Consider the following 25430-nt stretch of genomic DNA (forward strand, 5'->3'; position numbering starts at 1 on the left):
CATTTGTCTTTATGCAACATCTCATATGTACTACAGCTTCAGCAGTTTTCACGTTTGTGACTTTGAACAACGTTCAGAAAATACAAGGTTCACTTTAGTGCCCCTGAGCACTTCCAAGTAAGCAAGGCACTCTTCTTCTGAACAATCAATTTATCGAAAGGGCAGCCTCTTTGCCACTCTTGTCTTCGTCACATCAGCAACCAAGATTGATTGTAAGGATGTAATTGTACCTTTCCTTATGGCTTTGGCAATTTGAGTTAGACCAAATTTTAGGTAAAATTTAGAATCGGCAGACTTCATCTTTTTACACCCTTGCATTCGCCTCTTTGTCTTCTGCCCACCAAAGCAGCTTAATTGTATGCCTGTTAGTCTCACTTGGCTGAAGACTATGCTTGTAAAACTCTTGCCATGGGCAATGCTTATACCCTTAAACTCACAATTCAATATTCTGTCACTTAACTTCAGTGCTACTTCGACTTGAACAGCTTCACAATTGGCTCTTTGGTTAGCCTTTGCCCAGCACTCGCGACCAGTCTTTCATCTGTGAGGATTTAATATTCAACTAGCTTAATTCAGAGCGTTTGCCGCTTACAAAAGTGCTAGGGAAGAAGATTATTTTTGTGAATTGCCATTGTCCGTCAATCAACGGTCTGTATTCTACTGCTTTCACTGGTACGCAAGCGATTCCATTTGGGGCTACAGTTGCCTGTCTGTGTTCGCACAAGGGCTCAGAATGCGCATTTACACTCTGCGGCGTATGTCTTGCTCCCGTCACGTGTTCAGAACTATTACTGCTTCTGGCTTTTTTTGGACACACACCTCCTCTGTGAAGGCGTCTTCATCCTCACCACTCAGTCACAGAGCTACTTATGCCCCTGAGACCCTTGGCTGTATGGCAACTCTCTGCCACGATCTCTGGCACGCCTTCCGCTGCGCAACCTCTGCACTTCATTTAGGGGGAACTGAACCCTCTCAAGACAAGCAGCTGTCTCTGCTTGGTGAAAGTCCCAGCGTCCCTCCTTTCCACCAACTTCTGCTTTGATTGTCAACGTGCACTTGCTCTGCTACTGCTGCAACTATGCCAGCCACATCTCAATCTCCATCTGTCTAATGGCCTGCACCCGAGGGGGCCTTGTAAGCCTCTCTGCTTCCCTCATTTTGCTTAACAAGCAGACCACTCCTGCAACATTGCTCTTGAGCCCTCTTTCTCGTCCCAGCTTTTATTTTCAAATGCAGATTTATCCCTCGTAAATGCATTTAAGGAAACGTTACAAGAGTTTATTTGAAAAGGAGAAGGCAGTTAATTTAAATCATTATTTATGGGTTTCCTGTCACTGTACCTCTGGGAATAAGGGGGATTTGTAACCTTGCAAATCTCAAACCGTCTTTTCTTCCTAGAAAAGTAAAATCTCACACCGGCTTCTCCCACCTCCACAGGTTTAATGCGTGGTTCAAACACATAATACGCCATTATCTGTCTTGGTCCTTCCCTTTTAAAGACAAAAAAATGTGTCTCATCCCACAGGATCTCCTCCCAGGTAATCCTCCTGTAGTACACAACCCCCAGGTCAGTATCAGAAAGCGTCCGTTTCCCCTGGCCACCTGGGAGGAGGCCTTAGGCAGGGTTTCAGTGCGGCATCCACGGGATTTATCACAAAGAGAGAGAACCTCTGAAGTGGTGGGATACAAAATGAAGAAAAATAGGATGAGCAGTGCATAAAATAAGGTATCCAATCCAGCTGCTAGGAGAAAAGGAAAGGTGGGCGAATACAGAGGATGGAGGCAGCAGAGCATGGACAAGTGCAGAGCAGCATCCAGTCCAGCTGCCAGGAGAAAAGGAAAGGTGGACGAATACAGAGGATGGAGGCAGCAGAGCATGGGCAAGTGCAGAGCAGCATCCAGTCCAGCTGCCAGGAGAAAAGGAAAGGTGGGTGAATACAGAGGATGGAGGCAGCAGAGCATGGGCAAGTGCAGAGCAGCATCCAGTCCAGCTGCCAGGAGAAAAGGAAAGGTGGACGAATACAGAGGATGGAGGCAGCAGAGCATGGGCAAGTGCAGAGCAGCATCCAGTCCAGATGCCAGGAGAAAAGGAAAGGTGTGTGAATACAGAAGATGGAGGCAGCAGAGCATGGGCAAGTGCAGAGCAGAATCCAGTCCAGCTGCCAGGAGAAAAGGAAAGGTGGACGAATACAGAGGATGGAGGCAGCAGGGCATGGGCAAGTGCAGAGTAGCATGTACGATTTCCAGCTTTTCTTTTAAAATGAAGGATTTTCTAGCACCAATTGCTCCGCCCCAATCCATAACCATTTGAAATAATTCAATTGTAACGCACGCAGGACTGTAGAAACTTTATCACAATTGAGGACAGGTCCTCTGCCTATATCACAATTCCTGAGTGCATCTCTACCAGATGAATATAGCCTTAAACCTCAGGAACAAGAAGCCCAGCCTGCAAAAATGATGCACTTTTCCATAACTAACAGATATACTTTGCAATCTACTAGCACCTTGTTACTACAAACACAGGGCCCCAGAAACGCAGCAGGTTTATGCTGGCTAGCTACACAAGCTGTGCATTAACCAGGGAAGACTCATGTAGAGCTCATTACAGGGTCCACTACTAACAACCACCCCGGGTTGGGCACCACCATCTGCTGCCCTCTACTTACCCGGGGCCTACTAGGGGCATTCATCTGCTCTGGCCACCCATACTGACAATTCCTGGAGGTTGCCTGCATTCCCACAGGACTACCAGGTATGCACTTTACCAACTGTTTTTTTTGGTTTTTTTCTTTTACCTCCAGCCATTTTGTGCATAGGACTCTCTAGCTCTTACACATATATTGGCCTCTTCCAGATGTATGGTGGGGGTCTACCTTACAACCCTACCCAGGGTTCTGCCTGCTGCCAACTGCCCACTGTTGAATGAATGCAGCTCCACCTGACCGAACTGCCTTCTCCTCTTTCCTCCCCGGACCCAAGCTCAAGGTTGGCTTGTTTTTTTTTATTTGTTTTTTTTAAATGAGAGATACTCTCTCTTAGCTATAGAGGACTACAACTGTATAGTGCTTATTGGTACCACTTGCTGGTACAGTATACTCTGAGTTTCTAACATCCACCCTTTCTGTGTTTACCATCTATAGGGCTATACAATCCTTTTCTGGCCCAGAAGAAGGCACCAAATCTGGAAGCCGAAACGTCCTAGGGTCCAGCACCACTACTGTTGACCCAATATACATCTTTGGGAATGCTATGTTCCTGACGTAGACCGATAGACCGGGGATTGGTCACCAATAGATCTCAAATTAGTGTACAAACATATAGGATTGAAACCAACACTGCAAGGACATATGTTCCTGACCTATATAAAACTGTACACTAACCAACTATTACCCACTAGACTGTCCTGATTATGTTTCATTATAGCCTTATCCTAGTGGGGCATCTCTTCAAATTGATGAAAATGTACCCCTAACTATTCATGCTTATGTTGACTTCTGTATTCTTTTGTTCGAGTTATAATGTTATGTGAAAAACGTATCACTACAATTTAGTTGTTTCTTCCTCCTTTTTTGTTTCTTTGACTGCAGAATAGACTCGAGACCTATGCTCTATTTCTATCTGCTTATTTATTAGTATATCAGGACATCATATGTTGCGTTTTGTTGTTTTGATAAGAGAAGCTTTTTGTAATAAAATTGCATCAAAAGAAACTGTTTCTCCCATTTAGATTGAGTACACTTGTACAATGCAATATATTTATCATGCTCACCCTTTAGGGGTTTCTAGACTACATCACTAGTATGAACCATTGGCGATTCATTGAAAAAAACACCATGTATTTAACTGTAAATAATCGCATACTAAATCTACAGTTATGTCCTAACTTTGTCTGGCGGCTACCCCTCTTGTGATACAATGGGCAAGTGCAAAGCAGCTTACAGTCCAGCTGCCAGGAGAAAAGTAAAGGTGGATGAATACAGAGGATGGAGGCAGCAGGGGCAAGCGCAGAGCAGCATCCAGTCCAGCTGCTAGAAGGAAAGGAAAGGTGGGCAAATACAGAGGATGGAGGCAGCAGGGCATGGGCAAGTGCAAAGCAGCTTACAGTCCAGCTGCCAGGAGAAAAGGAAAGGTGGGCAAATACAGAGGATGGAGGCAGCAGGGCATGGGCAAGCGCAGAGCAGCATCCAGTCCAGCTGCTAGAAGGAAAGGAAAGGTGGGCAAATACAGAGGATGGAGGCAGCAGGGCATGGGCAAGTGCAAAGCAGCTTACAGTCCAGCTGCCAGGAGAAAAGGAAAGGTGGGCAAATACAGAGGATGGAGGCAGCAGGGCATGGGCAAGCGCAGAGCAGCATCCAGTCCAGCTGCTAGAAGGAAAGGAAAGGTGGGCAAATACAGAGGATGGAGGCAGCAGGGCATGGGCAAGTGCAAAGCAGCTTACAGTCCAGCTGCCAGGAGGAAAGGTGAGCGAATACAGAGGATGAAGGCAGCAGGGCATGGGCAAGTGTAGAGCAGCATCCAGTCCAGCTGCCAGGAGGAAAAGAAAGGTGGATGAATACAGAGGATGGAGGCAGCAGAGGCAAGCGCAGAGCAGCATCCAGTCCAGCTGCCAGAAGAAAAGGAAAGGTGGGCAAATACAGAGGATGGAGGCAGCAGGGCATGGGCAAGTGCAGAGTAGCATCCAGACAGAGGATGGAGGCAGCAGGGCATGGGCAAGTGCAAAGCAGCATCCAGTCCAACTGCCAGGAGAAAAGGAAAGGTGGGCAAATACAGAGGATGGAGGCAGCAGGGTATGGGCAAGTGCAAAGCAGCATCCAGTCCAACTGCCAGGAGAAAAGGAAAGGTGGGCAAATACAGAGGATGGAGGCAGCAGGGCATGGGCAAGTGCAGAGTAGCATCCAGACAGAGGATGGAGGCAGCAGGGCATGGGCAAGTGCAGAGTAGCATCCAGTCCAGCTGCCAGCAGAAAAGGAAAGGTGGGCGGATGGAGGCAGCAGGGCATGGGCAAGTGCAAAGTAGCATGTACGATTTCCAGCTTTTCTTTTAAAATTAATGATTTTCTAGCGCCAATTACTCCACCCCTATCCACAACCATTCGCAATAATTCAATTGTAACGCACGCAGGACTGTAGAAACCTTATCACAATTGAGGACAGGTCCTCTGCCTATATCATAATTCCTGAGTGCATCTCTACCAGAGGAATATAGCCTTAAGCCTCAGGAACAAGAAGTAAGCCCAGCCCGCAAAAATGATGCACTTTTCCATAACAGACATACTTTACAATCTACTACCACCTTGTTACTACAAACAGGGCCCCAGAAACACAGCAGGTTTATGCTGGCTAGCTACACAAGCTGCACATTAACCGGGGAAGAGCCATGTAGAGCTCATTACAGGGTCCACTACGACTTACCTCCAATAATACACCCATTTGGCCCTCCACACCAACACCCCTCTCTGTGTCCAAGTGTTGTCACCTAAGAGATTTTAGGCTTTCCGTTGTATACACACATCTACATATCAGCGCCAAAAACGAGATGGCACCGTACGAGCACTCAAGACTCTGGCACTTCCAGCCTGCACTGACCTCCAGGTTCGCACAACTCACTTTCTAGCTTATTATCTCCTCTCCACTCCACTCCACTCCACTCTTTTGAAGAAACACATACCTGCCAAAAAACTGCATAGATGCAGTACATAAGATCACCTTACATGGCATTACAAGTGTAAGTTGACAGGATGTAGGGGTGCACAGCAAACGACTTCTAGGAACTTATCAGTCTGAGAACAATGTATTGATAATCTGCCCCAGACAGGGCAAGCGTCAACCCCTACTTTCCCGCATTGAACTCTAGGAAATCCAGCTGGATTGCTGTGCACTTTAACACAGGGAACAATTCACAAACGTCAGTAGCATTCAAGAAGTCTACTCTTCCAAATACTCTGTGCTGAAACTGAAACAGTGCAGCGGAAGCCAAAGTCAACATGTTTCAAACAGGCAGCAATCTGTGAGGGCTTCATCAAGAGCAGGACAGGCAAGGTGAAGCACCTTCAGCCAAGCACCAGCCCCCAGCACACCCCTGCACTCACCAGTCCTGGCTGTTGATGGCATCACCGTAGCCTGGAGTGTCTACCACGGTCAACCGAAGCTTCACGCCACGCTCCTCTATCTCCACCGTGGACGCCTCGATCTGAACCGTTCGCTCGATCTTCTCTGTATAAAGGCAAGACAGTCTGTGTCAGACCAGTCAAATGCAGCCCTGCTCTCCACAGCAAATCAAAAGGAGGGGCACTTGGAACAGTCAAGACCAAAACACACTTTGCACCAAGAGACTGTACTCTCAAAACGATAACCACTTGCGGTTAAGTCAAAGATGCAACTGGAGCCACTGTTGGCCCAGGCTTGCAGATAACCTTCCTATGGCCGGAAGCTCAACGACTAGTGCATGAACAATTAAAAGGAAGGTCAAGCCACTGTTAGTGAAGGCTATAGAAGGCATGTCAGCCTGCAGATTCTTTCCTTCTTGCAGTATGGTAGTTACTCGCGTGTAATTAGAAAATGGGCACTGTCATTTTGCTACAGTAAAAAGTGGCCATTTACTCTGCCACCATTACTGTGCAGTGATTAGTTTTACTATAGGGGTCCACACATCTCAGCATATTGACCCCGCTCCCCTACCCTTAGCCACCCCCTTATGCCAATTACCGCTATCCAGACATGTATCCCCTTTTTACCACAGAGATGTCATTTTGGTAAAGTAAATTAACACTGTCATTTACTTTGGCAAAACAGTAGATGAAGAAAATGTACACGTTGAACTGGGGAAATTCCGAGGTTTTTCTGAGCAATTGATAAACTCTGAGGGCTGGAGTAGAAAGTATGAGCTCACAGTGAGCCCGGCCCTCCCACTTTCCACGCCACTGACACAGAGACCCCTTGCTTACCTGCCGCTCCGGGAATGTAACGCTCCGGGTACAGGTCCGTGAGGAAGAGGCTATTAATCAGAGTGGACTTTCCCAAGCCAGACTCCCCTGCAGGTAAAAGCAAGAGAGCAGTCAAGAAGGGAAGGCAGCAGACGGATTACAAAATACATCTTGAAGGAAAACCTAAGAGCCATTAATAAAAACCACCCCCCTTTGCGGGCACTCACCAAAAGGGTTTGACTGCAGGGAAATAAGCGTTTACCTTGCTTCGGAGGCCAAGGCTTAAAAGAATACGAACAGGAAGTGCAACAGAATGGTTACACGTTTGCATGATTTTATTGTCTTGCACCCTTGGCGTGTATTTACGGTTTCATTTTTAACAAGCGCTCCCTGAAGCCAGACGGAACAGAACCACTCTGGGCGCCAATAGATACAAACTATCCAAATAAAAGAGGACACATGCACTTCGAAGGGAGTCTTCCCACTACAGCAGGAGCCGGACAGCATTGAGTGTTCGCACCACTTCCGCATCTGCTACAAGAATTAAACCCACGAGGGGGGGGGCCTGCTGAGGTGAACTGCTTCAGCTCCTCTGCTTACCAGAGCGCGCCGCGGGTGCTTAATAGGCCGCCGACTCTCCCATCTAGGCAGGTGATCTCCATGCATGCCAAACACACACACACATGCCGAACCATCGTGCACACAATCACACATGCACAGCCCCAGCCCAAACAGCACTGAATCTGCATTCATGACCTCTGGGGCCAAGGGAAAGCTTAGCCAAGTGTACACACAGCAAATCAGAGTCGCACACGAAAAATGTCCACCCCAAACGTATGCAATAGTGCACACAAAATCCCACATCGACCCCTGTGCATACAGATGCACATACCTCCGCTCCCCTGCACATAACATCCATGGGGCACCTTCTCCAAGTGGTCCTAAAATCCCTGAAAGTATACATCGATCCCCGTATATACGTGAATAGATTCTGACAGACCAACAGCCACAGATTCACAAATAAAACACACCATGGTACGTTTCAAGGGATAACGGGGTGATTTTCATTTACAGGACAGAGGATGCAGTGTGCACAAAGCTTAACATGTTGCCATTTAGCAAACCTTGTAGCTCCCAACTGTCATGCAAGCCTTTATATGCAAGTATGAAACCTACACTCTGGGGGGTTCAGGACAGCACCGGTATAGTGGATGTAAGAGTGTATCTAAAAAGGGGGACGGAGAGGGAGAGGTTTTGAAAAGGCCAACATCTAGTGGTAGACCGAGTATTACATGATTTTCTTTCGAAACTCGAAAAGGGACGTCGACAGGGCGTGTCAGTAATACTATCCCTAATGTGACGTCCACTGTACCAATGGTCCTTCACGTGTCAAGGTCCCTCAGATTGGTTTCTTACAGACATGAGGTTGCATGAAGTGTAGCGCAAGTACAAGATGTAATAAAGCAGAGAATAGAGATAAAGCAAGAACATCCATGCACCTTCGACTCAACAAGGGAGGAAGGGTGGGTGCATGTGAATCTAAACAGATTATAATTGTTCTTTTGGAACACGCTTAATACCGTATTTCAGTTTCTAAACGCGAGACCGGGATTCAAACCTGTGTTGCTACGCGTTCATGCTTCCAAGACAAACACGTTGCCCCTGAACTATCCTCGTTGGCCGACAAGCATACAAGATACAAGCATCAGAAATAAGATTACAGTGAGTAATGTATGCCTTCTGAAGCTTGTGGATCTGCTTAGATCACATGCTTTGCATAGATTAGCCAGCAATATCTGGAGAAGGTAGCAGGTTGTGAGAAGGTGCAGCAGCAAATGGATGTTTCAGCACCGCTTGGCCCACCTGCAAGTCTTCTTTAGAGTGTGTATTGATGCAGTAATGCTATGTAAATACATGAACTGAGCTCCAAGTAGCTGCTTTGCAAGTTGTGTCTAGGGGTACATTTTCAATAAATGCTAGAGTAGCTCCTGTACTCCTTGTAGAGCGAGTGCTAGTGATAAAAGGTCGAGTTTATTTAGATAGTGAATACCAGAGCTGTATGCATTTGACTGTCCATCTGGAGATGACGTTTTTAGAAATGTCTCCTTTCCTACCTGGTACTATGGAAACAAAGAGTTGGTCTGTTTTCCTTAGCGGTTTTGTTTTGTTTATGTAGTATACAACTTCACCCCTTACATCTAAGGTATGAAGATGATAGCTACTAGAAAGGCAGTCTTGTAGGTCAAGTGTTTTAGGCTGGCCTTGTGCATGAGCTCGAAGGGAGGACCCATGCGCTTTGAAAGTACAACATTAATGTCCCAAACTGGTGGAGGGTTGGAGATGGGAGGGTATAGTCTCTTGACTCCTTCCATGAAAGCCTTGATAACTGGAACTTTCCACCAGGATACCTTGTTTTCTGAGGTGGTGTACGCGGACAGTGCCGCTTAGTGTACTTTAACAGAGTTAAATACTAGGCAAAAACGTATAGCAGTTAAAGCATGTAATGTAGAATGTTTGAAGCTGAGCTTTCGATTGGGTTGAAGGATGGTGTAAGTACACCAGATGACCAACCTTTTCCACTTGTTGAAGTAACAGTGTCTTGTGTTGGGTTTTTGTACCTCCTGAAGGATATCCGAACACCTTTGAGGAAGGTTTAAATGCCCAAACTCTGTCTTCAGGAGCCAGGCTGCCAAGTCTAGAGATTGAGGATGTGGATGAGTGTTCCCTCGTGCTGGGACAGCATGTTGAATGGGCACGGATGTTTCATTGGTTTGCATATCACCAGTTTGAGTTGGTGTGGAACACATGACTGTCAAGCCCACATTGAAGCAATCGGGATTAGCGGGACTTGTTCCTGGTGCATTTTGTGCACTATCCTGCTGAGGAGAGGTGTCGGTGGAAAAGCGTAAGCAAATTTCCCTGACCAGTTCATCCACAGGGCGTTCCCCTTGGATCCTGGTTGGGGAAACCTGGATGCCAAGTCTGGGCATTGCGCACTTAGGCTTGTGGCGAATGTGTCTATATGAGGATGATCCAACAGTGAGAAGATTGTGTTACATATCTTTGTTAATTTGCCACTCATGTTCCTCGGGTAGAGGATTTCTGCTTAGAGAGTCTGCTAAAGTATTGAGTTCCCCTAGAATATGTTGCGAGACTAGGAACATGTTCTCCTCGAGTGTTCACTTTCAAATTCTATTGGATAGTTTGGACAGATTTGGAGAGTGTGTGCCTCTCTGCTTGTTTCTGTGAAACATGGCAGTGGTGCAGTCTGTGAAGACTTGCACTGTTTGACCTGCTAGTTGCTGCTGAAAAGCTTGTAGAGCTTTGGGAAAAGTTGGAGGTTCTAGGAGGTTGATGTGGTTTTGGGTTGTGGTGTTTGACCACTGGTCGTGAGCTGTGTGGTGAAGGTAGTGGGTTCCCCAACTGCAGGTTGAGGCGTCCGTAGTTAATATCGCTTAAACTGGTGGATTGCAAAAGGGGTTTCCCTTTAATAGATTGTCCTTGGACCACCAGCCAGCGAAGAGCCTGTAGCAGGGTTGGCGAAACAACCACTAGATCTTCTCACCATTGTTTTGCTAACCATTCCTGCATTAGGTGCAGGCGCATCCGCACTTGTGGGACCAGGTAAATGCAGGAGGCCATCATCCCAAGCAGGGGTATTGCCTTGCGTAGTGTCATCTGGCGACCAGCTAGATAGTGAGGTACTTGTAACAGCATATTTTGTACCCTGTAGTTTGAGGGTGAAGACTGGTTCCCGTTTTATTTTTATAATCGCCCCCAGAATTGTTTGTTTGACTGGGCAGGAGACTTGATTTTCTCTCATAGGGAATCCCATTTGGTACAGGAGGTTGATTGTTCTTTGGGTGTTGTATCTGCAAATTTGAGGAGACTCCCCCATTATCAGTCAGTCCTCTATATAAGGGTACACTGGGATTGACTCTGCATAGCTACCACTGCTAGTACCTTGGTGAACACCCTTGCAGCCGAAGCTATGCCGAAGGGGAGCTCCTTGAACTGGTAGTGTATTCCTGCTATTTTTAAGCGCAGATATTTTCTGTGCGCTGGGAACATTGAAATATGAAAGTATGCATCTTCCATTCCAATGCTGTCATGTAATCCCCCTGTTTTAAGAGGGTAATTACTTCCTCAAGCATAGTCATGCAAAACCTTGGTGGCTTGACATCAGTATTCGCTGGGCGCAGGTCTAGTACAGGGCGCATCAAGTCAAGTCTTTCTTTGGCACAAGGAAGTACGTTTAACAGATAGCCTGGTTTGCTGGGATGATTTCTATTGCGTCCTTTTGCAGCAGTGTTTTGACTTCCTCTAGCAGAATGCGCTTGTTTTCTGTTACCATCTTTGTGTTTTGGCGGGTGATTGGATGGTCTCTGTAGAAGTTCTATACAATAACCGCCCGCCACAGTGGATAACACCAACTTGTATGAGGTGAGCCCCTCCCATGCATGGGTGAATTGTGAGATACCACCTCCTACTGGAGCAGCAGGGGGGCGGGGGGGCGGAGGGGGGAACTTGGAGCCAAGTGTCATTGAGTGGGGTGGTAACCCCGGAAAAAGAGGATCGTCCTCTACTCCTGGACCTTTTGTAGCTACTCCTTTCGATGCACGTCCTTCAACGTGGGAAAGAAGTGTCTGAAACAGGCCTTTATGGCGCCTGTTTCGGAGACCTGTCATGAGCGAAGGGATAGTTTAGAGGATCTCTCCTTAGACACTGCAAGGCACGAACTGGTTGGCTGTAGGGTATGTGCTTAGTGTAGGTGCCTTTGCCGCCAGGTGACTTCTCCATCACAGGACCGCTGGCTTGCTTTAGTCAGGGTCACGCACATGGGGTTCCTTAGGAGGCAGATCGCCCTCAGCATCAGCTAGTACGCTGATGCTGCCTTCACTGGATTCCCCCACCACGTCTATGGAGGCTTCGGCCTGCATTGCATGGACAGCCCATCGCTTTGTTCGGCGGTCTTAATGTTTTGGGCCTGAAAAGTTTGCAGGACTTTAACGTTTTTTCGGGGTGGTCCCTTGGCAGGCAGCGATTGCACACACCGTGCGTGTCCTTCCAGGGGAATTTCCTATAACAGGATGGACAACATTTAAATGGAGTATTCTCCACGGCGAAAGGGAAAGGCAGTGCAGCGATCAGAAGGAAGATAGGTGGGGGTCAGAAAAGGCATTCTCTAGCAACAAAAAGAGCAAGAAAACTCCCCCCATTCTACCTACTGTAATGGGTCAAAGCCCGCTGAGGCTTAGGAAGGCCACAGTCAGCGATCATCAAAGCGGTTATAGTCTATGTTGCCATCCGTCGAAAGCCGCTGAAGTAGTTGGTAGTGCGGCAGGCGATGGGCGGTTGAAGAAAGGATAATAAGAAAGTCTAAAGTTAAACTTTCTCTAGCAAAAGGCATCGACCGACCACGATGGCGGAAAACAAACAATCCGAGGGACCTCGCCGCGTCAAGTACCATGGGTACAGTGGAAATCACACATGGGATAGTATTGGCATGCACAGTTCCTTTTTGAGTTTTGAAAACAAATCATGTAATAGTCTGCGACTAGCACTAGATGTCACCATCTGCAAAGATCCAAGCAGATCCACAAACCTCAGAAATATGTATACACATATGGGATACATTACTCACCGTAATTGTATTTCTGATGCTTGTATCTGCTTAGATTCCCATGCTGTGCATAGGTTGACATCTAGTGGAAGCTGCAGAGTATTACAGTTTGTTTTTCAAAACTCAAAAAAGGGCGTCGACACAGGGCGTGCCAGTAATACTATCCCTAGTGTGACGTCCACTGTACCCATGATCCCTCACGCGTCTAGGACCCTCAGATTGTATTTTATCTGACAGGAGGTAGCATGAGGAGTAGCGCGAGTACAGATAATCCAAGCAGATAGATAGAAAGGTAAGACTACACGTATCCATGCGCCTTCTCTCAGAGGGGAGGAAGGGTGGGTCGCATGTGAATCTAAGCAGATACAAGCATCAGAAACGCGATTACGGTGAGTAATGTATCCCTTCTGAGGCTTGTGGAATCTGCTTAGATCACATGCTGTGCATAGATTAGCGAGCAGTACCTGAAGGAGGTGGGATGTGAGAAGGGTCATGAGCAAATAAATGTCTTAGAACCGCTTGTCCCACTTGTGTATCTGTCTTGGAATGAGTGTCAATGCAGTAGTGCTGAGTAAAAGTATGAATAGAGCGCCAAGAAGCTGCTTTGCAAATGGTGTCTAGGGGTACATTTGCAATGAAAGCCAGAGTGGCCCTAATGCCTCTTGTAGAGTGGGCCCCAGGCGTGAAAGGCAGAGTTTGTTCAGAAAGTGAGTAACACAGCTGGATACAGTTAATAATCCACTTCGAGATGGCACCTTTAGAGACACAATCCCCCTCTCTGCCTGTAGCTACGGAGACAAACAGTTGATCTATTTTCCTTAGCGGCCTGGTCTTGTTTACATAGTAGAGGACCGCCCTACGCACATCTAGTGTGTGTAGTTTTACCTCAGCCGAGCTTTGTGGGTCTTGGAGGAAAGCCGGAAGCTCGATGGACTGGTTCACGTGGAATTTTGAAATAAACTTAGGTGAGAACCTATGGTGTGTGCGTAAAACCAGTTTATCTTTATGGACAGTAAAGAAGGGATCTTGCACTGACAGAGCCTGAATTTCACTGACTCTTCTTATAGATGTAATTGCTACTAAGAAGGCCGTTTTGTAAGTCAGGTGTTTCAGACTGCTTTTGTGCATGGGCTCGAATGGGGGGCCCCCATGAGCTTAGATAGCACCACGTTAAGGTCCCATCCTGGTGGTGGTTTTGAAATAGGAGGGTGAAGTCTCTTTACTCCTTCCATGAAGGCTTTAACTACTAGTACTTTCCACCACAACACCTTGTTATGGGAAGTGGTGTATGCTGACAGGGCTGCCAGGTGTACCTTCAGCGAGTTAAAAACCAGTCCTGCATCCAGCAGGTGGAGCATGTATGTAACAATAGTGGAAGGAGTGCAATCAACTGGGTTGATTTCTCTACTCTGGCACCAGATAACGAATCTCTTCCAATTGTCAAAGTAACAGTACCTCATGTTAGGTTTCCTATATTCCTTTAGGATGTCCATAAACCTCTGTGGTAAATTGAGATGTCCGAACTCTGACCTCAGGAGCCATGCTGTCAGGTTCATTGAGTTGGGTTGAGGATGCACTGTTTGACCTTGGTGCTGGGACAGTAGATTGTACCAGCCCGGAAGATTGATGGGTTCGCCCACCGCCAATCTGCGTAAGTGTGGGAACCACGGTTGTCTTGCCCACATGGGAGCAACTAGGACTAGCGTCATCGATTCTCTGTTCATCTTGTTGACCACCTTCCTGATTAGAGGAGTTGGTGGAAAAGCGTACGCAAGCATCCCTGACCAGTTCATCCACAGGGCGTTCCCCTGGGAGTCTGGTTGGGGGAACCTGGATGCAAATCCTGGGCATTGTCTGTTTTCGCTTGTGGCGAATAGGTCTATAGTGGGGAAACCCAACTGAGAGAAGATATCTTCTGCGACTTCTCTGTGTAGGCACCATTCGTGTTCCTCTGGGAGGGGGTCTCTGCGCAGAGCATCCACTAGGGAAATGAGATCCCCTGGAACATGTTGCAATGACAGGAAGATGTTCCGTCTGAGTGCCCATATCCAGATTTTCTGGGCAAGCTTGGACAGATTTGGCGACAGAGTCCCTCCTTGCTTGTTCAGGTAGAACATGGCTGTAGTGCTGTCTGTCCGGATTTGCACTGACAGTTTTAACAGGTAGGGCTCGAACGCTTGAAGTGCTCTGAATACTGCCAGAAGCTCTAACAGGTTGATGTGATTCTTGGCCACTGAGTGCGACCAGAGACCCTCAGCTGTGTGCTGGAGATGGTGAGCTCCCCACCCCGTCAGGCATGCATTGGTTGTGACTACCGCCTGTATCTCGGGATCGTAAAAGGGTTTCCCGTTGGACAGATTCTCTCTTGTCCACCAGTGAAGGCTTTGTACAAGTGTTGGCGAAACGACCACTAGATCGTCCCTCTGACCACCTGCCTGAGACCACTGTTTCGCCAACCATTCCTGCATGGGACGCATGCGCAGGCACGCGTGGGGGACCAGGTAAATACATGACGCCATCATGCCCAGCAAATGCATTGCTTTGCGTACCGTTATCTGGCGACCGGACTGATATTGCAGAATTTGCAGCAGTATATTCCGAATTCTTTCCTCGGAAGAAAAGGTCAACCCCTCTTGAGTGTCTAGGATAGCTCTAGGAACTGTTTGGATGTGCTTGGCACCAGACTTGACTTTTTCTCGTTTGAGAAGCCCAATTCGAAGAGGAGGTTGATAGTCCTTTGAATGTTTGCTCTGCAAATTACTGGGGTCTCCCTTGTGATGAGCCAGTCGTCCAGGTAAGGGTACAGCGGGATTGCCTCCCTGCACAGGTGTGCTGCCGCCACCGCCAGTACCTTGGTGAATACCCTTGGAGCCAAAACTATCCTGAAGGGCAGTACCTTGAACTGGTAGTGCCGACTGTCCACCTTGAAGCGCAAGTACTTTCTGTGCGCTGGGAACATGGAAATATGAAAATAGGCATCTTTCATGTCCAATGTTGCCATGTAATCCCCTTTTTTTAGGAGGGGGATTACCTCCTGGAGAGTAGTCATGCAAAACTTTTGGGGCTTGACATACTTGATTGCAGGCCGTAAGTCCAATACTGGGCGCATTGTCAAATCTTTTTTTGGCACAAGGAAGTAAATTGAATAAATAGCCTTGTTTACCTGGTGTCCCGGGACGAGATCTATCACGTCCTTTGCTAGCAGATTGACGATCTCCTCGAGGAGGATCTTCTAGTGGTCCAAGGAATGTATTTTTTGTTGTGGAGGATGGTTTCTGGGACCCTCTAACAGTTCTATGCAGTCCCCTGCGGATATTGTGGACAACACCCATCTGTCTGATGTGATCCCTTCCCAAGCTTGGGTGAAGTTGGAAATGCGTCCCTCTACTGGGGTTGCGCGAGAAGGGACCCAGAACGGAGCGTCACTGTTTTGGTGGAGGCGTGCCGCCTCCTCTACTGGGGCTGCCTCTACCTTTTCCACGTCCTCTTTTATTACCCCTACCGTAACCCTGGGTAGACTGTTGGTTATTATTGCTCCACGGTGTACCCTGCCCTTGGGAATAGTTAGATCCTCTCTGGGAATTTTGACCGCGTGAGCGGCGAAAATTGCCATTCCCTCTCCGATTAGGGGGTTTATTGGTTAGTTGGCCTAGGGATTTGAGGGTTTCATACTCGTCCTTGGCATTTTTCAGCGCGTCCTCTACCGCCTTACCAAACAGATCCGGCTCCACCGGTTTATCTAACAATGATGCTTGGGTTTCAGCTTTGAATCCAGACTGCCGTAACCAAGCATGTCTCTTGATAACAGTTCCTATCAATCTGCCGGCGGTATCCGCGGCATCAAAGGTTGCTTTTAAAAACCAACCGGACACGGCTCTTCCCTCCGCCGAAACTCGTGCCAAATGGCTCTTTAACGGTTCTGGGGCAGAGTCTACGAGTGCCGCGACTTCTTCCCACTGATGGCAGTTGTAGCTGGTCAACAGGGTGGTGGAGTTGGCAATCCTTGCCTGGTAGGCGGAAGTGGAGGCTACTTTCCTGCCCAAACCATACAGTTTCTTGCTCTCCTTGTCGGGAGGAGCTTCGGACGATGACAAGGGTGTTCTAGCCCTCTTACGGGTGTTTGTAACAACCGGGGAGTCTGGCTTCAGATGCCCCTTTATAAGCAGTGGGTCCAATTGGGCTGCCCTGAAACGTTTCTCAATCCTGGGGTTCACTGCTCTGGTGAGGTTAGGATTTACGAGTGAAGGGTCTATTCTCCTCTGAATAGACTTCAGGATAGGGATGGCCTGGGCAACGGGCCTCCTTTCTCCCACTAACTCCTCGGCGAAGTCCCTCTCCTCTTGAGCACCCTGGGTGTCAATGTGGAAATGTTCAGCTGCTCGAGACAGAACTTCATTCAGGAGAGGTTGATTGTCGACAGGGGAGTCGGTAACCGGGGGTTCCTTCTCTACCGGGGAATCTACTATGTAGGTTTCCGGGTCGTCCTCATCCTCTTCTTGGTGCTCATCCCCATAGTAGCCCGTACCAGTTTGTTCTTCCAACATGCCCAAATCTGGATCCTCACAAAGGGATGTCTCTCCTTGATACCGAGAGTAGGGCTGTACATAAAAGGGGTCCGAAGACCGTGTTGGTGTTTCAAACCGGGACTTTTTACTTAGAGGTATAGGATCCTTAGAGCCCGAGGGTGCTGACCCGTCGGGAGTATAAGAGAGACAGTGTTCAGGGTTTTTTCGCGTAAAAATTTGCCAATGATGACATCCTTGACATGACCCCGTTTATGGCATCACTAGACCATTCTCTAGAACTGGGGATGACTCTTTCTGGAAGTTTCTCTGACTTATCCCGACTAGACTTGGTGGTCTGAGCAGGGGTCTTTGTGATAGCAGAAGACTTGGACTTGTCTGTCTGTTTATGAGGAGTGGAGTGTTTTAAAAGGTGTGGAAGTAGGCAGAGGCTGCTTCCTTTGTTGTTTTTCCCCCCTCCCCGTGAGTGGAAGAGTGTTTTCCCTGTTTTTTCGCCCCTTCGGAGCCTTTCGACACCTGGCGTCAAGGTACGGGGGTAGTGTCCCTATCCTTCGAGTGTAGGGGCTCGGGAGCCGCCGTAACGCGGTCGCCGACTCCTGGAGTGCGGTCTGGGGATGGAAGTCAGCTTCGTCCTCCGACGATCGAACATCCGTTACCTTGGGGAGCGAGGCACTCTTGGCAACAGTGGATGATTGCCTGGAGTCATGCGGCGATCTTGATCGAGAACGCCGATTCGGACCATTCTCTATGTGCCTCTTTCCGAGAACTCGACGTGCGCGTCGAGTCCTGGTTGGACTTCATGTGTTTTGTGCTGTGGGAAGTGCTTGTGTCTCTGGGGGTCTTCCCATAGCCGCCCTGCCGGACGACCTTCCGAGGCCAGGGACTTGCGCTCGGCTGTCTTTCGACGCCATAATGCCCTCGCTGTCCGAAAGCACGGCCTCGCTGCCATCGCTGAAGGCGCCCTCCGCTGCCATGGCCTCTTGACGCCTGGCGTGGTGGGCCCAACGCTTGATCGAACGGTCCTTAAGTGTTTTGGGTTTAAACCTACTACACGCTCTGCAGTTTGCACGTGGCGTGCCTGTCGACCCAAGGGTACTTGCGGTTGCACTTGGGGCAGAATTGGAAAGGGGTACCCTCCATACGCACCTTGTGGCAGTGGGCTTGTAAGTGTAGGAATATATAAGAATGTACCTATATACCAAAAGAGTGTAGAGTATGTCCACCCCCCACTCGCCCTGCTTGCAGGGCCGAGGCCAGAGGCCTTCCGAGGCCCAAATCCGTCGTGCAGCTGTCAACGGTTGAATTCTTCTCCGGGCCGGCGTCGAGTGTGGAAGTTCAGTGACTCGACATTGGGGTGGAGAAATGGGTAAATTTAACAATATTTAGCAAAAGTATGGCTAAGGCCAGGGAACTCCGCGAAATGCTTCCGACCAGTATGGCGGACAAAAATAATCTGAGGGTCCTAGACGCGTGAGGGATCATGGGTACAGTGGACATCAGACTAGGGATAGTATTACTGGCACGCCCTGTGTCAACGGCCTTTTTCGAGTTTCGAAAAACAAACTGTAATACTCCGCAACTTCCACTAGATATCGGCCTATGCACAGCATGTGATCTAAGCAGATTCCACAAGCCTCAGATATATATATATATATATATATATATATATATATATATATACATACATATACACACTACGCACACTAATATTTCTGATGCTTGTATCTGCTTAGATTCACATGCTGTGCATAGGCTGACATCTAGTGCAAGGTGCAGAGTATTGCATTCTGTTTTCGAACTTCGAAAAGGGACGTTGACTGGACGCATCTGTAATACTATCCTTTGTGTGAAGTGTATTGTACCCATGATCAATCATGCATTGGGGTCCCTCCGATTGTTTTATTTCTGAAATGAGGGAGCATGAAGTGTATGCGCGAGTAAAGATAAAGAAAGGTGTAAGACGTCCATGTACCTTCAACTCCAAACGGGGAGGAAGAGCAGGCGCATACTTATCTAAGCAGATACAAGCATCAGAAATAAAATAAAGTAATGCAGGTCTTCAGAGGCTTGTGGATATGCCCAGAATCACATGCTGGGCATAGACTAGCTAGCAGTACCAGGATATGGTGGTGGGATGGTTGACGGTACAGCAGCAAAAAGATGTCTTCGCACTGCTTGACTGACCTGCGAATCACTCATGTTCATCTAAGCAGTAATGTTGTGTAAAGGTGTGAATGGAAGGTAGAGCTCCCTTGCAAAAGGCATCTAAAGTTACATTTGCAATGAAAGATAAAGTAGCCCCTGTGACTAGAGTAGTGTGTGCTCTCGGCGTGAAAGGTAAAGTTCTCTAAAAATGAATAACCCATCTGGATGCATTTCACAATTCATTTTTAAATAGCCGATTTGAGACAGGACCCTCTTCTCTTCCACTGGCTATGAAAACAAAGGATTGTTCTGTTTGCCGTAGGGGTTTAGTTTTCTTGAGGTAATAGATCACAGCTCTCCTGACATCTAATGTGTGGAGGCTCCTCTCAGCTGAATTTGTAGCGTTTTGGAAGAACGCTGGAAGTTTTATAGACTGATTGACATGGAACTTTGAGATGAAATTAAGAATTAAGCAAGAAGCGCAAAATGTGTGCGCAAAACCATCTTGCCTTGTGAATGGCGACCAATGGGTCTTGAACTGAGAGAGCCTGCAGTTCACTTACCCTGCTTATAGTTGTTATGGCCACGAGAAAAGCAGTCTTATAAGTGAGACACTTAAGACTGGCTTTATGCATTGGCTCAAAAGGAGGGCCCATATGTTTAGTAAGGACCACATTAAAGTTCGAACCAGGAGTTGGATTTGAAATTGGAGGGCGTCCTCTTTTGACACCTTCCACAAAGGCTTTGATGACAGGGATTTCCCACCAAGAAACTTTATTTTGCGAGACAGTGTAAGCAGAAAGAGCAGCTAGATGCACTCAGTGAATTAATGACTAGCCCCGAGTCTGAGGGGAAAAGAAGATATAAACAATGTGAGAAGGTGTGCAGTCAGTAGGATTGATGCTACATGATCTAAACCAAATAAAGTGTTTTCATTTATTCAAATAGCAGTGTCTGGTATTAGATTTACGTGCTTCTTTATGAATGTCCGTACATCATTGAGGAAGACTTAAATGCCAAATTCTATTAATTCAGGACCCAAAGGGCTAAATTCAGTGTTTGAGGACATGGATGCAGTGGATCCCCCCCGACTCTGGGACAGCATTTTGAACAGGCATGGAAGTTTGAATGGAGGACAAAGACATCTTCATTAGGTGGGAGAACCATGTCTGCAAGGCCCACATTGGAGCCATTAGGATAGGTTTGACTTGTTACTGGTGCATCTTGTGGACTATCCTGTTGGGGGGTGGAGGGTGGGGGGGGCTGGGGTGTGGAGCACAAACAAACTTCCCTGACCAATCCATCCACAGGGTGTTCCCTTGGATCCTGTCTGGTGGTACCTGTAGGCGAAGTTGGGGCATTGCACGTTCCCCAGTGTTGCAAAGCGAACGCTATGTGGATGACCCCATTCTGTGAAGATGTGTAAATATCTTCATGCAACTGCCATTCGTGCTCTACGGGAAGTTGCAGATTTCTGCTGAGGACATCTGCTAGAAGATTGTGTTCCCCTGGAACATGTTGGGGCAGGGTGAGCATGTGTGTCAGTGCCCAATTCCACATGTTCTGGGCTAGTTTGGACAGACCTGGTGAATGTGTGCCACCCTGTTTGTTTATATAAAACATGGCTGTAGTGCTATCTGTGAGGACTAGAGCTGTCTTCCCTTGTAGCTGGTCTTAAAAGGCTTTGAGAGCTTTGAACACTGCTAGAAGCTCCAACAGGCTGTTGTGCTTGCTGGCTAGCGTTTGAGTCCACATGCCGTGAGCTGTATGATGGAGATAATGTGCTCCCCACCCTGATAGTGAAGTGTCTATGGTAAGAGTGGCTTCTATTGCCAGTGCAGTGAAGTATTACCCTTTCAGAAGGTTTTCCCTTGACCACCGCAGAGACAGAACTAGAGACTGCGAGACAACCACTATATCATCCCACTGACAGCTTGCCCGAGACCATTGTCTTGCGAGCTACTCTTGCATCTGGCGCAGGTGGGTGGCAAGAACTAGGTAGATGCAGGAATCAATCGTTCTGAGCAGGCGCATGGCCTTGCGTGTGGTTATCCAACAGGCTACATATTATGGAATATGAAATAGTATGTTTTGGACCCTCTCATTGGAGGGGGGGGAAGACCAGACTGTCCTCTGTCCGAATTAAGGCTCAAAGAAATAGTTTTACTTGGCTGTGAACAAGACTCTACTGTCTCGTTGATGGAGACCCCCCAACTGGAACAGTAGGTTGATGGTATCTTGGGTGTTTGAGACATGCTTGAGGTGTGTCTCCTGGAGTTAGCCAGTCATCTAGATAAGGAAACACTGCAATGGATGTTCTGCAGAAGTGAGCGGCCACCACTGCTAAACCTTTGGAAAAAAACTCAACGCTGAGGCTATGCTGGAGGGAAGTACTTTGAATTGATAGCAAGGGTTTCCCACTTTGAAACTTAGGAATTTCTGTGCACTGGCAACATTGAAATATGAAAGTATGGATGTTTAATGTTGCCATATAATCCCCCCATTTGAGAAGAGGGATTTCCTCCTGAAATGTCGTAATCCTGAATTTGTGGCTTGACATACTTGTTTGCAGGACACAAATCAAATACAAGGTCCATGGTTAAGTCCTTTCTCAGTACAAGGAAGTACACTGAATAAATACCCTTTTTACCTCTAAAAACAGACAAGTTCTATGGCTCCTTTTTGAAGTAATGTCTCCACCTCCACTTGTAGGGTGAGATGACGTTCTTGCAACATCCTTTTTTCAGCGGGTGGTAACAAGGTTTTAAAAGAAATTCTATAGAGTGTCCGTCTGCGACGGTATTCAACACCCACTGATCTGAGGTTATTTCTTCCCATTACCATACATGGGTGAGTGATGTAATTTAAACTCCTTGAGATGCATGGGAGTGAACCTTGATGGGCAAGACATTTATTGGCAGGGGTAGGGAAGCCTCAAGAGGCTGAACTTCTACCTCTACCCTTGCCTCGTCTGAAACCTCAGTGTTGTGAGGATTGGTAATTGGAGTGTGTACCCTGGGACGAATACCACAGAGAGGAACCCGATGAGAATCCTGATTGAGGGAGTCTGGGGAAGGTTTGGGAGCGAATGAACGGCAGGTGTTGTACACTCGGTGTTGAATATATGGCTTACTAGAGATCTGACTCAAGGTCTTTCATGGTCTTTTTTAGCCGTTTCTAAAGCCTCATCTACAGCCTTTCCAAAACAAGAGATTCTTCAATTGATTTTTTTTAATCAGGGTGGCTTGTGTTTCTGGATTAAAACCAGAATTACGCAGCCAATAGTGAGGAGAGGGGGTCAGTAATGCGAGGTGGACAAATGCTTGCCGATTTATTAAAACATGACATTTTATTAAATAAAATATATGTAGAAATGCCTAACTATCCCTTACCCTGTTGGGGAGTTGCCTGCCCAACTAAAGAAAAAGGTACACCTAACATAGGATAACTGTCCCTCACACTAAACAAAACACAAATAAAATATATGGCAATACAATATACCAATAGTATTGGTACAATGTTTGAATTACCTTTTCTTATCCTGGGTAAGGTCCCTTCCCTAGGATTCAAAGTTAACTTAAATGTTCAACAACAAAAAAAGGAAAGGTTTGAACCAGTTCTTGTTAGAAGTTCAAAATAAAAGTCCAACAAGCACAGTTCCACTGTTAACTTGATTATTTGATGAAAGATTCACTTTCAACTTCCAGAAAAGAAAACAGCACCAATGGTAATCTTGGTTATGACAACTGGTTTCTTCTTCCAGAAACCTTGCCACAGTTTGAAAGAAAATGTAATATTCCCACTGTCAATAATACACCGTTCTTAAACAAACGTTCCAAGGCTTCTTTAGTGAAATTCTTAATATGTACATTGATATATTTGTCAGGATGACTTCTTAATATTGCTGCTTCTACTTCAACAATCCCACTTCTACTGGCTTCTACTATGAAAACGGCCACTTTTGTCCCACAGTACTTTACTTGATCCAGACTGCTGCAATATTGCATACACTGACAACTGGATAAACCACAATTTTCAGTACTTCCAACTACTACCACAGGTTCAATACTTTGAATTGTTAGACTGGCTTCGACAAGATACACTCTTATGAACTTCAACCTCTTCAGGTAGTCCATGCACTCTTCCTTATGGGATAACCCTGTCCCAAAAAGGGGCAGCCTCCTTGCCTTGCTTGTCCTTTTGCTACAACAACCCCCTTAATTGGCCGTTAAGACTCTTCTCCCCTGCTTCCACAGTCCCTGGTACCACAGGTTGTGTCTACTTTGAAATGTGTTACGAGCAACCAAATCTTTTTACCTAGCTTTACTCACCTTTCTGCCAGCTATCAGACCAATCAACTACCCAGAAGCCTTGATGCCACTTTAAGCTTCAGGTACTGCGTGCACGCTTGTAATTTAAGCCACTTGGTAGTTAACTTCAAAGTGCAGTTGTATGGCTCTGTAACACTCAGGACGGCTGGTTTCACCATTAACTCTACTTCGTAGAAATTAAAAGGTCTATCACTTCTAGATACAGTTTAAGATTCAATCTTTCAGTTGACAACACAATTAGGCAAACACAACCTCTCTGATTTAGTTTTCAGTCTGTAGAACTTTTGTCAAGATTAGGTATTCAGTAATGGTTCTATCGGCAGTCTCCCTCTAATTAGGTACACACGCCCACTCCATTAGGCAGCAACAGTCTTGATTGGAGAATAATGGATTTCAGAGCTTTAGCTTCTGACGAATGTATCGGGTCTTTAACGATATACTAGAGTGCTACATTTCCATTGTTAACCACACTAACTTCTGCTCGCATAAAGTCATAAGCGAGTCAATAAGGAGATGGATACAGTTACCGGCAAGGCTTGCGCAATGTGTTAGAATGCTGTGCTTCACTCACCGGCTTCCGAGACACTTGCTTTGTGGGCTGCACTGCTCTCCTGTCTTCCACTACAACCTATACCGATTCTGGCTCACTGGGGACACACCCTTCTCCTGAACAGGGGTCTCTGGTCCAGCCACTTGATTTGGGAGTTTCTTCCCAAGACCGTCCGCTTGCCACTTGCTTGCTGCCTTAGTCTCCCGCACATTCAAAGGCTGGGCAATCGGGTCCAGATGGTGAAAGCTTTCTCCTGCAAGTCTTCTGCTGCGCAGCCTCTGCACTTCCAACTTTGGGGGACCAGGACTCTCAGAACTTGCAGGTGAAATCTGCTTCCTGGCTTCCCTCCATTTCTCCAACTTCTGCGTGGTATGCCAGCCTTGTGCTTTCTCCCCGCTTCTACTGCTACAGCCTGCACTCCAGCCACCGTTCTAGCTCTGTCCACTGTTCGGGAGAATTCTCATTTCTGTGCTAATTCCCCTTCAACCTTAGAGACCCCATCTCTTTTGCTGGACTTTAGGACTTTTTAATTTTTATGATGGAGTGAGTGAGATCTTTTTTCTCACTCTCTCATGTATTCTGATCTGATTTGGACTCTGTTTCTTTGTTGTTGGAGTCTGACAAACTCCATAGGCATCTGCTTTTTGTATTGGACACAGCAGCTTCCGTGCAGTGTCACAGAGAAGTCCTTTGGATTTCTCATAAGGTTTAAATACCTTCTCTTGGGTGAAATACTGTTCCCAAGAGTAGGAAAGTGAAATTGACTCTACTTACGTTACCTAAGTAGGTCCAGCACACATCGTATGTGGAGTGCTGGGGGGTTACTTAGTAGCCCCTTTTCCTACTTACTCATTTACAACATTTTATGTCACCCTCACAGCTTTAAATGGCTAGTGGCAGTGGTTTAATTTCCCTAGCATTGTGCGTTTATAACCGCAGGCTGAACCCTCAGCTGCAGTAGAGCACCCATGGGTGCACAGTTTGTCAAAATGGTCCTGGTCGTCTTTTTTCACCATTTCTTGCCTGCAAGGTCTTTAATGGGTTTTACTCTGTGCTCCAAACCAGGTTTAACCTTGTTTGTTTTGCCTTTGCCAGGCTTCAGTACTGAACTCGCCTCGAGCTCCAGTGTGTCTGGTAGGGCAGGAAGCGAGGGAAGTGCCTGACACTCTTTATTCTTAGTCTCCTTGGTTACCTGAATGCACGCAGTGCTGATTGGCTGGCTGGCTATCCTTGCAGGACAGCTACACTGCTGTGTGAGTGATGGCTAGGCTGTGCATGAATGGGAGAAACCTGCATAAAAGGCGAGGTTTCTTGAACTGAAGGCAAAGTCTAA

The 25430-nt window shown here is 47.1% G+C and overlaps 1 protein-coding gene across 2 annotated transcripts in view; it reads right to left on the minus strand.

The window, feature by feature from the left end:
* Nucleotides 1-25430, minus strand: part of LOC138492705 (septin-2A) — a 568103-nt gene that overhangs the window by 413841 nt on the left and 128832 nt on the right. For both annotated transcript variants that reach the window (XM_069620052.1, XM_069620053.1), the window contains exons 4-5: nucleotides 6947-7033; nucleotides 6092-6215 (exon numbers count right to left, since the gene is read on the minus strand). In XM_069620052.1, the coding sequence (XP_069476153.1) occupies nucleotides 6092-6215; nucleotides 6947-7033 (211 nt within the window). The remainder of the gene's footprint in view (nucleotides 1-6091; nucleotides 6216-6946; nucleotides 7034-25430) is intronic.

The sequence above is a fragment of the Ambystoma mexicanum genome, chromosome 10 (genome assembly GCF_040938575.1).
Source record: "Ambystoma mexicanum isolate Mex_15411 chromosome 10, UKY_AmexF1_1, whole genome shotgun sequence".
Lineage (NCBI taxonomy): Eukaryota > Metazoa > Chordata > Amphibia > Caudata > Ambystomatidae > Ambystoma > Ambystoma mexicanum.